This window comes from Phoca vitulina, unplaced genomic scaffold, assembly GCF_004348235.1.
Source record: "Phoca vitulina isolate PV1807 unplaced genomic scaffold, GSC_HSeal_1.0 scaffold48, whole genome shotgun sequence".
In the NCBI taxonomy this organism is placed as follows: domain Eukaryota; kingdom Metazoa; phylum Chordata; class Mammalia; order Carnivora; family Phocidae; genus Phoca; species Phoca vitulina.
The window spans coordinates 6,581,771-6,596,072 of record NW_022589751.1 but is presented as its reverse complement, the minus strand read 5'-3'; the positions used below and the strand labels follow the sequence as shown (position 1 = coordinate 6,596,072).

General features: G+C 34.9%; 1 protein-coding gene across 11 annotated transcripts in view; it reads right to left on the bottom strand.

Annotated features, from left to right (window-relative positions):
- Positions 1 to 14,302, bottom strand: part of EXOC6 (exocyst complex component 6) — a 206,852-nt gene that overhangs the window by 162,822 nt on the left and 29,728 nt on the right. For 10 of the 11 annotated variants that reach the window (XM_032432559.1, XM_032432560.1, XM_032432561.1 and 7 more), the window contains exons 2-5: positions 10,141 to 10,312; positions 8,836 to 8,883; positions 8,656 to 8,746; positions 5,811 to 5,856 (exon numbers count right to left, since the gene is read on the bottom strand). In XM_032432559.1, the coding sequence (XP_032288450.1) occupies positions 5,811 to 5,856; positions 8,656 to 8,746; positions 8,836 to 8,883; positions 10,141 to 10,312 (357 nt within the window). Of the gene's footprint in view, positions 1 to 5,810; positions 5,857 to 8,655; positions 8,747 to 8,835; positions 8,884 to 10,140; positions 10,313 to 12,941; positions 13,855 to 14,302 lie in introns of those variants that run through there. The other variant, XM_032432566.1, reaches the window with a different exon arrangement.

The window sequence follows — 14,302 nt, the reverse complement described above, 5'->3', positions numbered from 1 at the left end:
GGCTGTTTGTTATAAAGCTAAATATAGTCTTTCCAGGGATGCCTGGGTGGCTCATTCAGTTACAGGTCTGCCTTCAGCTTGGGTCATGATCCCAGGGTCCTGGGATCGAGTCCTGTATTGGGCCCCTCACTCAGCAGCGAGCCTGCTTCTCCCTCTGCCTGCCCCTTCCCCTGCTTGTGCGTGCTCTCTCTCTCTCTCTCTGACAAATAAATAAAATCTTAAAAAGAAAAAAAAAGCTAAATATAGTCTTTCTGTATGATCTAGCAACTGTACCACTAGGTATTTATCTAAATGAATTAAAAAGTTATTCCACACAAAAACCTAAACACAAATGTTTACAGCTGCATTATTCATAATTGCCAGAAATTAGAAGCAACCAAGATGTCCTTCAACAGGTGAATGGATAAATAAACTGTGGTACAACCATATAATGCAATATTATTCATCAATAAAAAGAAATGAGCTATCAAGCCACAAAAAGACATGGAGGAACCTTAAATGCATATTGCTAAGTGAACAAGCTAGTCTGAATATGACATATACTGTATGATCCCAACTACAGGACATTCTGAAAAAGGCAGAACTATAGAAACAGTAAAAAGGTCAGTGATTGGCAGTGGTTGGGGTGGGAGGGGAAGGGATGGGGAAAGAGACGAAGCACAAGGGATTTTTTAGGCAGTGAAGCTATTCTGTATGATACTGTCCTGGTAGATATGACATTATGCATTTGTCAAAACCCTCTGTACAACACAAAAGAGTGAACCCTGCTGAAAACTCTGGAGTTAACAACATGTCAATACTGGTTCATGAACTGTAAGAAATGTATTACACTCATGCATGAAACTGTGAGGAGAGGAAGGTATATGGGAACTCTGTATTTTCTGCTCAATGTGTCTCTAAACCTAAAATTATAAGCAAAGGACTTGGACAGACATTTTACAAAAGAAAATACACAAATGACCAAATAGCAAATGAAAAGGCCCTCAACATCAGTCACCAGAGAAATGCAAATTGGAACCACCATTTTACATGTACCAAAATGGTTCAACTAGAACAGAATGACAATACTGTATGTTGGCAAAGGATGTGTAGTATCTAAAATTCTCATTGCCAATGGGAGTATAAAATGGTACAACCATTTTGGAAAACTATTTAATGTTCTCTTATAAAAGGCAGCCTACATCTACACTATACCCCAGCAATTCTACTCCTACACATATATTAAAGAGAAATATAAACATCTGCCTACAGAAAGACTTGTCTGCTAATTTTATGACAGCCTTACTCATAATACCTCCAAACTGAAAACAACCCAAATACCCACCAACTGGTAAACAGATAAAAAACTTCTTAGAACTGAATACTACTCAGCAATGAAAAGAAACAAACAATTCGTATTTGCAATAACATAGATGAATCTCAAAACATTTGGAGTGAAAGATACTAGACAAGAAAAATAAATACATTCTATGATTCCATTTATATAAATTCTGAGAACATGTGATAGAAATCAGAATATGGTTATCTGTGGAGGGAAGGAGGAATCGACTGAGAAGGGGCATAAAGCGGTGATGGAAATGTTCTATATCTTGTTTGGGTGGTAATGATCAGAAGAGAGTATGAGAAAAGCTTTTGGGATAGAAATAATGTTCAAATCTTGATCTTGGTGGTTATAAAGGTGTATTCGCTTTTTAAAAATTCATGGAGCTACAGACTTATGATTTGTGTATTTGGGTCTAAAAAATTGCTAAGCAAATAACTTAAAAAATAAAAAACTGCACCACAGAGTAAATATTTTACAACACATTTGACAGAAAAGGGGCCAATTCCTGAAATAAGCAAAGATTTTAAGCCTGTTTCAGACATGTTAACTTGAGATAGTGGAATGTCCATGTGAAAAGATTCAACAAGAATCAGAGATGTCAAAACCAAGCTTGAAATTCGAGATTCAGATTTGGGAATCAGTGGAATATAAATCCAGATATTTTAACAAATGTGAAGTGATATTAACTAACAAAAAACATTTTTTTTTTACATTTTACAAGTCAAACCAAATATACCTGTGGGCCAGTTTGACTCTGTGGGTTGCTAATTTGCAACCTCTAATGATCACCAGGAATAACATCTGCCCATGCCCTTCATTTTATTACCCCATATGAATATTAAGTATCTTAACAAAAATATGGCAGAGCACCAGAAGTGGGGTCCTAAGTATTTAGTGCGATGGCAGCCTGAACATGCTTTTTAACCTTGACTCCTTGAAACTCCAATAAAATAACATGAGATTTTTCTTTAAAAGCATAAGCCTACACAGATGAAGAGAAAAGGAGAAGAGAGAACAGTAAAATTAAAATTTTAGAATGTTGAAAGCTGACGGATATGTGGTAAAAAAACAAAAACAAAAACTCAGCAGATCTGAGAAAACTGAATTCTAAGTCAATAGTTGAGAAACCAAGAATAAACTTATTTATTCTCTAGAATATCTGAAATGTCAAGAATTGATAGGAATCCCACTACTTATGGAAATGAGAGTGAAAGGAGGGCTAAAGTAAGGAATATTGGTTGATAATCTTTTTAAGCAGCAAACTCCACTCCAGTCATCTGAGCAACAATCATTCCCCATTTTGGCAAAATACTAAAGAGACTAAAACAGATAATCTCTGAATAGGGTGGGGAGACCACCCAAGGTTGAAGGCAATAGTACTGATCTAAAAACAAGAGGATTAGTAGAGCCTAAATATATACTAAATGCCCTCTTCCCCAACTCAGATCCCAGAATGCTGGCAGTCAGGTCTTTACCTTCCAGACAGGAGATGGGAGACAGGAGAAGTCTCCTCTAGGGAATCTGAGCAGCCCCAGAAGAAATACCTCCAGGTATTAACACCAAAGCCTCACCAACTAAACAGCCCAGCTAGATAAACTCACAATCAACAAGTCCCACCCACATACCTAGAGCTTCCAATCGGCGTCTTATGTCCACTACCACTTAAATATGAGTAGTCAACCAAGGAATTACCTGACATCTGAGAAACACCCCTACCAACAAAGTCAGAGAGTAAAAATAAATAAATAAATAAATAAAAACTGGGGGGAAAACTTAGTGCAAACAAACTATATGCAAGGAGATACATAAATACATACATCTAAAATCTCACAGAGGTGAAGACAAAATACTGTTAACAGTAAATCAAGAACAGTTACCTTAAAAAAAAAAGAAAATGAAGGAAAAGAAATATTTGGAGATCAAAAAAGTTCTTAGAAATTAAAAATCGGAGAGCAGAAATGAAATAAAATCAGCATTATTTTAGGAAGATAAAAATAAAGAAATATCCTAGAAGCAGAGCAAGGAGTCAAAAAAATAAAAATTGTTAAAGAGAAAAGAAAAAGAAAATCAGAGGACCAGTCTAGAAGATTAAACATCACTATCTGTACTGGAATCAAGCAAACAGAAAGAAATAAATAATTCAAAAAAATTTCCTAGATCTTAAAGACATTATCAGATCAAAGAACAGTTTCCAGATTAAATTCCAGACAGGTTCACCAAGTACCCAACACAATGGAAGTAAACAGGCCCATATCAAAGCACATCATCAGGAAATTACAGACCACACAAGAAAAGATTCTAAAACAGAAAAAAAGGTAGGTTACAAACTAAAGATGAGAAATTAGAATGGCTTCAAACTTCTCAATTACAACCCTGGAAGGCTAGAGGGCATGAGAGAAGTGTCTGGGGTGGGGGTTATTAGTAAGCCCACCTGGCAAACAGGTCTGTTTCTAAATACCATTACTAAAAGGAGCTAGGGTACCTTGGAAAATGGCTATTTCTAGGTCTAGGGCAAGAAAAGTACAATGTGAGCGTGGAACATATTATTGTGTGATAACCAAGAAAGTACTCAATGACAAATGAGGACACAGAAATTGGCTTGAGGGGTTCCCCTAACCAAATGTAGTACAATTTGAGCATAAAAAAGAATAATGAAAACAAACAGATAACACACTTATTAAAAAAAAAAAATCCATGAATCTATAGTGATAATCAGAAAAAGAAGATAAAAAGAAAAGGGAAACAAAAAGGAAGAGCTTAAAAAAAGAAAAGCTCTTCTTTATATTAAGAAAGACAGCTAATAAATGTCAAAGGAACGATAGAATTATAAATTCACCATTTTGTAACCCCAAATATAATAGCTGATTAAAGCAAGAGGGGCACCTGGCTGGCTCAGTCAGAGGAGCATGTGACTCTTGATCTTGGGGTTATGAGATCGAGCCCCACTTTGGGTATGGAGATTACTTAAAAATAAAAAAAATTTTAAATCTAAAGCAAGAATCCTAAAACCAATGAGTGAAAGGTTGTTAAGGAAATAGGACTCAAAATATCACCCCACAGATTATTTAGTAATTGCAAAGAGAAAAAGATACTTTTTCAAGTGATCTGGTAGACATCCTCTTAATCAAATGATCAAATTTAGCATAACCTAGAGACAATCTAACAGTATATGCCTTTTGATTTCATACAGTGATACAATATCATTTATGTCATACTCATACCAAAAACAGTTCATCTGAATCTAATCATGAGAAAATAATTAAATAAATACAAAATGTCCTGGTCGACAAGACAACTGACCTGGACCCTTTCATGAAAAACAAAGAAAGGCAGGAAGACTGTTCTAGATTAAAGGGACAAAAAAGTACATATCAACCAATGTTTCAGGGAGGAAATGAAGATACAAGACATCTGGGGCATAAATGGGGAAATCTGAATATAAATATCAGATGTTACTGAAAAAATATATAATGCTCCAAACTGGAAAATAGTGAAGAAACATTAAAAGTTAGTTATTTAAAGACATAAATGTAAATCCAAAAATAATGCCTTAAAGGAGGTAAAAGTTTTTGCCCTTAGCAAGAAGGAATGATGAATGGCAAGCAGGGACGATGATGCCTGTTTTTCTGCAATAAATACATAGAACTGTATTATCTAGATCTTTAAAATATAAGGATGTACAACTTTGGTAGAGAAAGAGAATATATATATATACACATACATACATATATATACATAAATAAGACTTTCAGGATAGTTTATGGTTCGTGTATTAAGAAGGAGAAAATAACTACTAATTAGTACGAATTGGTAAACGCCAATAAAATTCAATGTTTAGCACTATAAAGCAGGACATACACAGATCTTTGAGTATAGATTTGTACATAATGTACTGTGATAATTAAGCAATTATTAATAAACTAAGAGGAAATCATTATTTCCCTATTCCAAATGTAGAATATTCTCATTTATTCTGATTTTTCTATATTACTTTAAAATTGTTCATCTTTAAAACATTTTAAACATTACATCTAATGATAATCAATAAACTACTTCAAATGATTTTCCATTTGTCATGTGTTCATTTGTGTTATAAAACAGAACATGATCTACAGTAGCTCAGATTCTCAAAATTTAACTACCCATACTGCTTTCACTGTGGTCCCACTATACACACTTAGCCTTTGATTATAAGCAATGTTCACATGGAAGCTAATCAATATTTTTTCATTCCTGTTAAGTTGTCTATTTGTCCTTCAACAATATCATCAATCTTTGATTTCACTTATAAAGGACAAGGATCCACAAATAAACGGCTAAGAATTGCTTTATTAGATGATTCTGATGGGCAAACTGCATGAAAAAAGAATAAAGGTAGAAAGCAAAACTTCACATGACTCATTATAATTTATAGTAAGTTTATCCATGCTTTCTTTAATAGAAAAATAAAAGATTCTTATTAAAAACAGGAAAGAAACCAACTCACCTTTTTGCACTCATCTGTTCTTTTAGCTTACTGTACATTTCCAGCACTGCATTAAAAAATATAACTTATTTTAGCTTTCAAAATGAGAAAAAAATTTAGATGAAAAAATTAAAGCAGGAAAGAACCTATTATAAATTCATTAATTTTCTCTATACTTTAATTCAGGCTTATATTTTCAAATAAAATTTTATACATCGAGTAAATAAAAACATTTTAATGTCCTCACAGATTGAACATTACATTATATATATGAAGACATTATCTGGAATTTGGAACACTTTCATATGCTGATACCTATAATTGAAACATTAACCTACTAACAATTAATCATATTCAGAAACTTAATAATATCTCTTCCCTGTAGTGGAATTGAAGTTTGGACTTTAGTTATTCAAGAGTTGAGTAAGAGTTTAGTTATTCAAAGTTGAGTGAGATCGATTAATTTTGATTCAATATATCAAATAAAATACATATACCCAAAATATACCAAACACAACTGTGTTATAGCTCACTAAATAAAAGTTTACACCAAACAGACAAAGAAAAAAAAAAAACCTCAAAAGTTTACACAGATTAAATTATAATAAAACCATAAATAAACATAACAAAGCAACTTTGTTTTATCATTTGTATTATAGACTCAGAAATGCAATTATTCAATAGAATTGTTACAACCTTCAGCAAGATGACACACTGCCACCAAAAAGGTTTTAATGCAACTATGTAGATTACTATTCATCCTTAGGAGAATTTCAAAGTATAAAGTGAGTAAATTATCATTGGCTCATCAAGCCAGCTCATATTTTCACAGATCGGAGAGACAGACAACACTTGTTTCCAGACTGTCTATTTTGGCTACTTCCCAGGGGTCTTCAAGTTTACAGAAGATATTTAGTTCACTTGTCTAAAAACCATAAAGCTACAATGGTGGCAATAGTGAACTACCCTAACCCTGTGAACCCTATGTGTATCCCTATCACAGCCCCTATATTGTAATGCAGTATTTCTCGCATTTTCCAACCAAAGCATTAGAGTAAACACATAACCTGGGAAAAAGCCTAAAACTGCTGCTTAAGTATAAACTTTCTTTAAAGTCTCCAGTTTTACCTCAATAATTTATGTAACTTTCATATCTATCTTATTTCCATATAAAAGTAATGCTCTCCTCAAAAATAATCAAGTAAAACTAATGTACCAGGAAAATGCATTGTTTACCCTATGACTTTTTTTTTGTTTTTTTTAATTTTATTATGTTATGTTAATCACCATACATTACATCATTAGTTTTTGATGTTACCCTATGACTTCTTATATCTTCTCATACCCCTTCTAATCCAAGGAAGAGTTAGGCAATTATACAATAATAAATAGCTCATTTATCTTTATTCACATTAAATTGTAGGATCCTTCAGAGCTTGGACTGTGTCATTTTCAACTTTATATTTCCAATATCTACCATAATGGCTGACAGAAAAAAGTATTTCCAAGTGGATAATTTGATAGAAGGCTAGATGGAGGAAAGGAAGCAGTTCTCAATGTGGCTATTAGGAACACAGTGTTTACATGAACTCAGATTGCCTGTCCAGCCTTGAAAGCAAAGACAGTAGCAGTAACAAAGTCTAACCTCTACTTCCCTTTATTTCTCTATTCCAACCCCGCCCCCCAGGGGAATAAGCTGAATTCAGCTCTTTCTCATTCCACCAGTCACCAATTTTTTAGGCTTATTACCATTCAGGGACAAAGCGATCAAACTTAGAGACTGTCTTCATGGCTACTTCAGTGTAACTGATGGTGGCAAAGAGGTATTATTAAACATTACTTTAAGAAAGTAGGTTTCTCAACCTTGAAACATAATAAGCAGACATTTTATTTACTCAAAGTTAATGTGCAAATATCCAGGGACCAGAGATAAAACTGAATAGAATTTCAGTGATTCTAAAAAAAAAAGAAAAGTTATTCTCACAAAGTCAGAAAACAATGTTTTTTAGTTAATAAAATCTGCTGACAATTTTAACATACAATTTGTGTTCTAAGCTAAATTTACATTATATAAATATTATACAAAGCATCTCATTCTATTCCCCTGGACATGGAGGTTCAGGGTCCTTCCTAAAAAAATAAATTTAAAAAATCGGACACTAAGATGGATTCAGCTTACTATATGAAGAAAAAGATGACATACGTTTTGGCTTCCTTTTGTTTGAACAGGATACATAAAGGGAAAGAAAATATTGGTGAGTTTCTTCAGAATTTATTTGATGTCCCAGTAATATCTTAGCCATAAGAGAGAGATCAAAAACTCAGAAACCAAAAAAGTCAGTTTTTCCAAAATACAGGAGTAAGGCAAGACCAAAGAAGGGAAAAGACCTAGCACTTTAGGATGTTTTTTTACTTTATCAGCAAAACGAGACTGTGAGCAAAGCAAAACCAACCTGCTTAAATGACAAACAGAAAACAGTGGAAAACTAGAGGTAAAAAATTAGGCAAATTAGGAAAAGGTAAGGAAATGTAATCAAAAGACACTCCCCTCCATAGGAAAGTATTCTGAGGAAAAACAAAAAAGCAGTAAGAGGGGGGTGAGGGACAAAGGACAAACTAGGCAGGAAGGAAATGGGAGAGGTACAGGTTGTTCTAGGAACCTGATGTGACAGATCATCAAACAAAACTTTATAAGATAAGAAAACCATGAAAATTCAAGGGCTAAATAGATAAGAAAGATAACCATGAGCTTTTGGGGGCAATCACCAAATAACCTATAATTTGCATAATGAATAATGACCATATGCTATCATTAAATTATAATTTTACCAAGCCAAGCATTAAATTATAGACAAGTTTAACTCACCTGGAAGGCACAACTGCAATTTTTCTACTACCGTTGTAATGTTCCTCTGCTGAATTCTACATCGAATAATATCTTCTGTTTGGACTATCACCTTAGAAAAGAAGAAATGTTCATATTTTTAAGCAAACAGTTAAACTGCATCCACATATTAAGTATGCAAGAAATGTATTGTATTCTCACCTCCTTTCCAGCATCTTGAAATCTTCGGTTGGTTTCAGTAACTTGCACCTTAAAAATAATTTCACCTTAATTAGACAAATATGCATAAAACTGCCCTGATATAACTGCTCACCCTTGTAATCAGATCATGCTTCATGAGAAACTTAGAACAAAGAAATGCAAATTCAAATTAACTCTACAGCTTGAACTTGAACTCTTGATTGAAAAGGGCTTTTGTTAACTTCAATTACTTATGACAGTTCTTTTTAACAGATTCTGTGGCAAACTTCTCAAATTTAATCTAGATTTTTGAACTTTACTTGCTTCTCTAAGTCTGTCAAACAATTCAAATCACTGACCCAATTGACCACTGGTCCCTTTTTGATAACTTCAATGAGGTCTATGTGCCATTCATTGTCTGTACGAAATAGTGATTGCATTTTATGGTAATTAAACATTCATACTTTGCTGAATGCAAACACTGGGTGGTTGATTAACATCAAACACGGAAATTTCAATCCACAGCAACATTTTAATGCTGCAGGTGCAGACAAAGCTCAACCTCAAATTTTCCCACATATTAAGTGACTCATTAGGTCATCATAGTAAGGAAGCACATTCTAGTTTATTAAAAATCTCATTAATTTCTGAACAAAGATGCTCAGTGACCTCATTGATGCTGTATTTGGTCTCTTGTTATCTGAATATCCTTTATATAATGGTTTTCTAATCATAACCTTTAGTGAACCAGGGTCATTTTATCTGCTAAATTCTCCAAATGTAAAGAAAGATAAATAGGCCAATTCTTATAACTAAATACTTTGTATTCTGACTGAACAAATCCAGGTCTCATTTAATAAATATTTTTGCTGTGTGGCAGAAAATACAGACCAACTTTCTTTTAAAAAATTGTGCTTTGTTATTAAACTAAAAAAAAGTTTCAATATTATTAAATAATTTTGAAAACACAAGCACTTATAGTTTTTTAATTTTTAGAGAATAGCTTTTTATCATTATTGTACTAATTGCAATTTTTAAAATTCTAAAACTGCAAATGAGGCCTTCCTTTGTATGAATTTTTTTAGTTCATTTCCCTGCATGGAAAGAAATCCTGTTAAGTCAATGCATTACTTGTTTTACAAAAAAGAGATTACTTCTGTCATTAGCATGACAACTATGTTACTAGAGCTAAAGAGCATTTCCAAATATACACACTAATTCACTTCTTGAAAATAGTACATTTAATAATGATTTGTACATATGCACTACAAACTAATACTTGACTAAGAAGAGCAAAAATAAAGAGAATTTTAAAATATTTCTTACCTTCAGTTTTTCTGCATCAGTCCTTACTTTAAGGAGCTCTGTAATAGCATCTACAAAACCCTGATGATGAAAATTACACATCTTTTCAATTTCCTTGTCATGATTACGGATACAAGCATCTAACTTTTCCATAAACTTCTTGTGTGCATTTGGTTGGTCATCATACACAGACCTGAATGTACACAAAAAAGAAAACTAACATTAACTTCCCAGTTCACCAAAATTTATTCTTTATTAAGCCCCTTCTTTGCAACGGCTAATAATTTTTTGTTGCTTTGTAATCAGTATATTAAGGAGACATTCATACATTTCAAGAATTACTTAATTCTGATACCCAGATTTAAGTCTGTGAATATGACTTTTAAATGTAAAGCTATTCATCATAATATGATATAGTACCAACATTAAATTACAGTTACTTCAGAGCATAAGTTAAATGGTTTAAAGTAAGCAAGCCTGTAACACACCTAAAAAACACCTTCCTATCTCTTACATGCAAATTACTTCTCCAGTGTAAAGGTCACTTCACTCTAAATTACCCTGCTCCCAAAGTCACTACTCTGAAGCTTATCATGGTCCAAAGAGAAGGGGAAAAAATGTAACTGGGACTGATATATTAAAAAAAAAAAAAAAGATGGCAGGGCAGAAGGGAGTGCAATTCTACAAGTGCGAGCCCTCAAGCAGCAGCATATTATGATAAACCTTTTCTTTAGAAAGGTATCATTTCCAACACTGATACCATAGGCCAAATTACATAGCTTGTCATCTTCAAGTAATAGCTGAGGCAACAGAATAAATGCAGAGGCATCACAATGAATCCCACTTAATATAACTAGGGATCAACACTTCTCTACAAATTAAGTTCTTTGATTGCCAGTTGAATACAAGTTTTAACTTCACAGCAACAGCTGATAATCTTTTTTTTTAAAGATTTATTTATTTATTTCAGAGAGCGAGAGCACAAATGGTGGGGGGAGAGGGAGAGAGAGAATCTCAGACTCCACGCTGAGCGCCGAGGCTGATGCAAGCCTCGATCTCACAACCTGAGCTGAAACTAAGAGTTGGATGCTTAACTGAGTGTATTAGCCAGGCGCCCGCAAGGGCTGAAAATCTTAAAATAAAACTGGATTGATAGTACTGTCATTAGTAGAAATCATTTGTATGAAAAATGATTTAATTTCTTTTTGAACATGTTATTATTAAATGAGCCACAAACCCTCTAGATACCTGGAAACTGTCTAGATATCAGGAAATAAAGGTCTGAGGCTCAGGACATGAGTCTTTAACATACTAGTGCTCAAAAAAGAATCACTGAGTGAATGATTATAAAGAATGATGAACAAAATCCTGATTTCTTCAGTACTTACTGTGTCAGGACATGTTCTAAGTGCATTTTATATATTAATTTTTTAATCCTCACAATAAGCCTATAAAGTAGGTATTATTATTACCCTTGCTTTACAGATGGTTACAGATTATGTAACTGCTATAAATTCCACACTAGCAAGGGACAGATGAGATATGAATCCTGGTAGTCTGGCTCCAGAGTTCATATTCTCAAGCGCGAGGCCATACTGCAGTCACCACAATGTTCTCTAAATATGGTGTACACATTTCTACTGTATCTCAGCTCATGCTATCTCCACATAGGGGGCATTACCCTCCCTGCCAACCACCATTCAGAAAAGGTTTGACCTTGCCCAAAGAAAGGTTTGGCCCTTGCCCCCAGCTCCTGGGAGGTAAGCCTTGGGAATGTTCTACTGATTGTTGTCTTTGTTTACTTGGAGGCCTTGGGCAATGCCAAATAATCTAAGTTAGCAATGTGCTTTACATGTGATTTACAGTGGATGGGGGCCCTCGGCCACCTTATAGCAGCTCCAGAGAGTCTACAGACTAAGGGTAAGCAACTCACGACAGTCAGCCATATCTATGTGACCAACCCCCAGGAAAAACCCTGGACACCATGGCTTAGGCGAGTTACCCTGGTTGGCAATACTCCATGACTGTTGCCACACATCATTGCTGGGAGAAGTAAGTGCTGTCTACATGACCACCGGGAAAGGACTACTGGAAGACCCTGCTTTGAACTCTCCTAGACCCTGCCTTATATGCCTTTTCCTAATGTTAATTTTAATCCATATTCTTTTGCTGTAACAAACAGCAACTGTGAATATAACAGCTTTCTAAATTCTGAACTTGATGGTAGTAAATTCTGAACTTGATGGTAGTCTTGGGGACCTCCCAAAAATGTGCCACCCCCAATCTGTTGCCCATTGTTTGAGATTTAGTTCAATTCCCATTTCCTCCAACAGGACTCTGTCAATCATTTCCATACCAAGTAATCTCTTCATAAGCAGAATAGGTAAATTCACAGTCCTTTCCACTCATTGTGACACGTAATCATATATTATACTTTGCACTGTAATTTAAACCTTTCAAATATGTCCTATATTTTGTTTCTTCATATCAACCATAAGCTTCTTGAGGGCAGCCTCCATGTTACAGGTTTTTAATGAGTACCTATTATAATACCAAAGACAGCGATATTGGATAGCAATTATTAAAAATGTGGGCCTTTAAGAGCTGAGCTAGAACTAGGCTCTGATCTTGGACATCTTCTCTTTTCTACCTGTACTACTCTCTCAATCTCATCCAGATTTGGAGTTTTATATTCCATAAGAACACTGACACCTCCCAAATTTATGTTTCCAGTCCCAACTCTCCCCTGAACTTCAAACTCATATATTTCTCCAACTGGGTATCTGATAAGCATCTCAAATATGTCCAAAATGATTTCTTACCTTCTTCTTCAAACCTGCTCCTCTCACAGTCTTCCTCCATCTCAGTAAACCCCATTCTTCTAGGTGCTCTGGTAAAAAACCTTGAAATCACCCATGACAGTTCACTTTCTCTCACTCTCCCCACCAAAATAACCCAGCAAATCCAACCACATCTTACAACCTCTACTGGTGCCACCCTGGACTAAGTCACCATCATCTTGCCTAGAATGTTACCAACTGCTTTCTAATCAGTCTCCTTGATTTCACCCCTGCTTCCCTTCAGTCTGTTCTCAACACAGTAGACAGAATGATCCCATTAAAAGATAAATCAGATCCCACGTCTCTCTTCTGCTCCAAACCCTATTTCTCAGCAGCCCATAAATCCCTATATAATTTTGCCCCATATTATCTCACTGACCTCACTTCCTAATACTCTCCACTTTACTTATTCTATGCCAGCAACACTGGCCTCCTTATGGTTCCTGAAACACACCAAGCACTTTCCTGCCTATGCTTTACACATGCTATTTCCTCTACCTCAATCACACTTCGTACACGTGGAATGCCTCCCTTCAGGTCTTTTATCCCCTTCTTGATGAGGCCCTTTCTGACTACAATATCTATACTATAAACACACACACACACACACACACACACATACACAATTCCCTTCCCTGCTTTTTTCTTAACAAAGGAGTTTACTTTATCACATCACTCTTATCACTGTAGAATAAACTCAAATATACTCTCTATTTCACACTTTTATTTTGCCTTTGCCCACTGGAATGTAAGTTGTCTGTTTTGTTCCCCCACTGAATGCTCAGACCCAGAAGAGTACTTATCACATAGCAGACGGTTTATAAATAATTGATGAATAATTGGAAGGATGAATGGATGGATAGGTAGATGGAATCAGAAAAGACACTAACTGTTCAACCTCAGATAAGCCACTTGACTTCTCTAAATCTCAACTCCCTCAACAATAAAATAGGGATTAAAAAAACAGTATCTAGGGGCGCCTGGGTAGCTCAACCGGTTAAGCGTCTGCCTTCAGCTCAGGTCATGATCCCAGGGTCCTGGGATCGAGCCCTGCATCGGACTCCCTGCTCAGCGGGAAGCCTGCTTCTCCCTCTCCCTCTGCTGCTCCCCCTGCTTGTGCTCTCCCTCTCTCTCTCTGTCAAACAAACAAAATCTTTTAAAAACAAACAAAACAAACAAAAAAACCAGTATCTACACCACAATGTTTTAAGGATTAAATTAGTAAACAAATAAAAAATTCCTAGCAATAGCTGACATATGGTAAGTGCTCAATATACACTAGCTACTAGCATACTATGTACATAAAAGACAACCAAATCCTTATTAAATGAGTGAATTGGCTG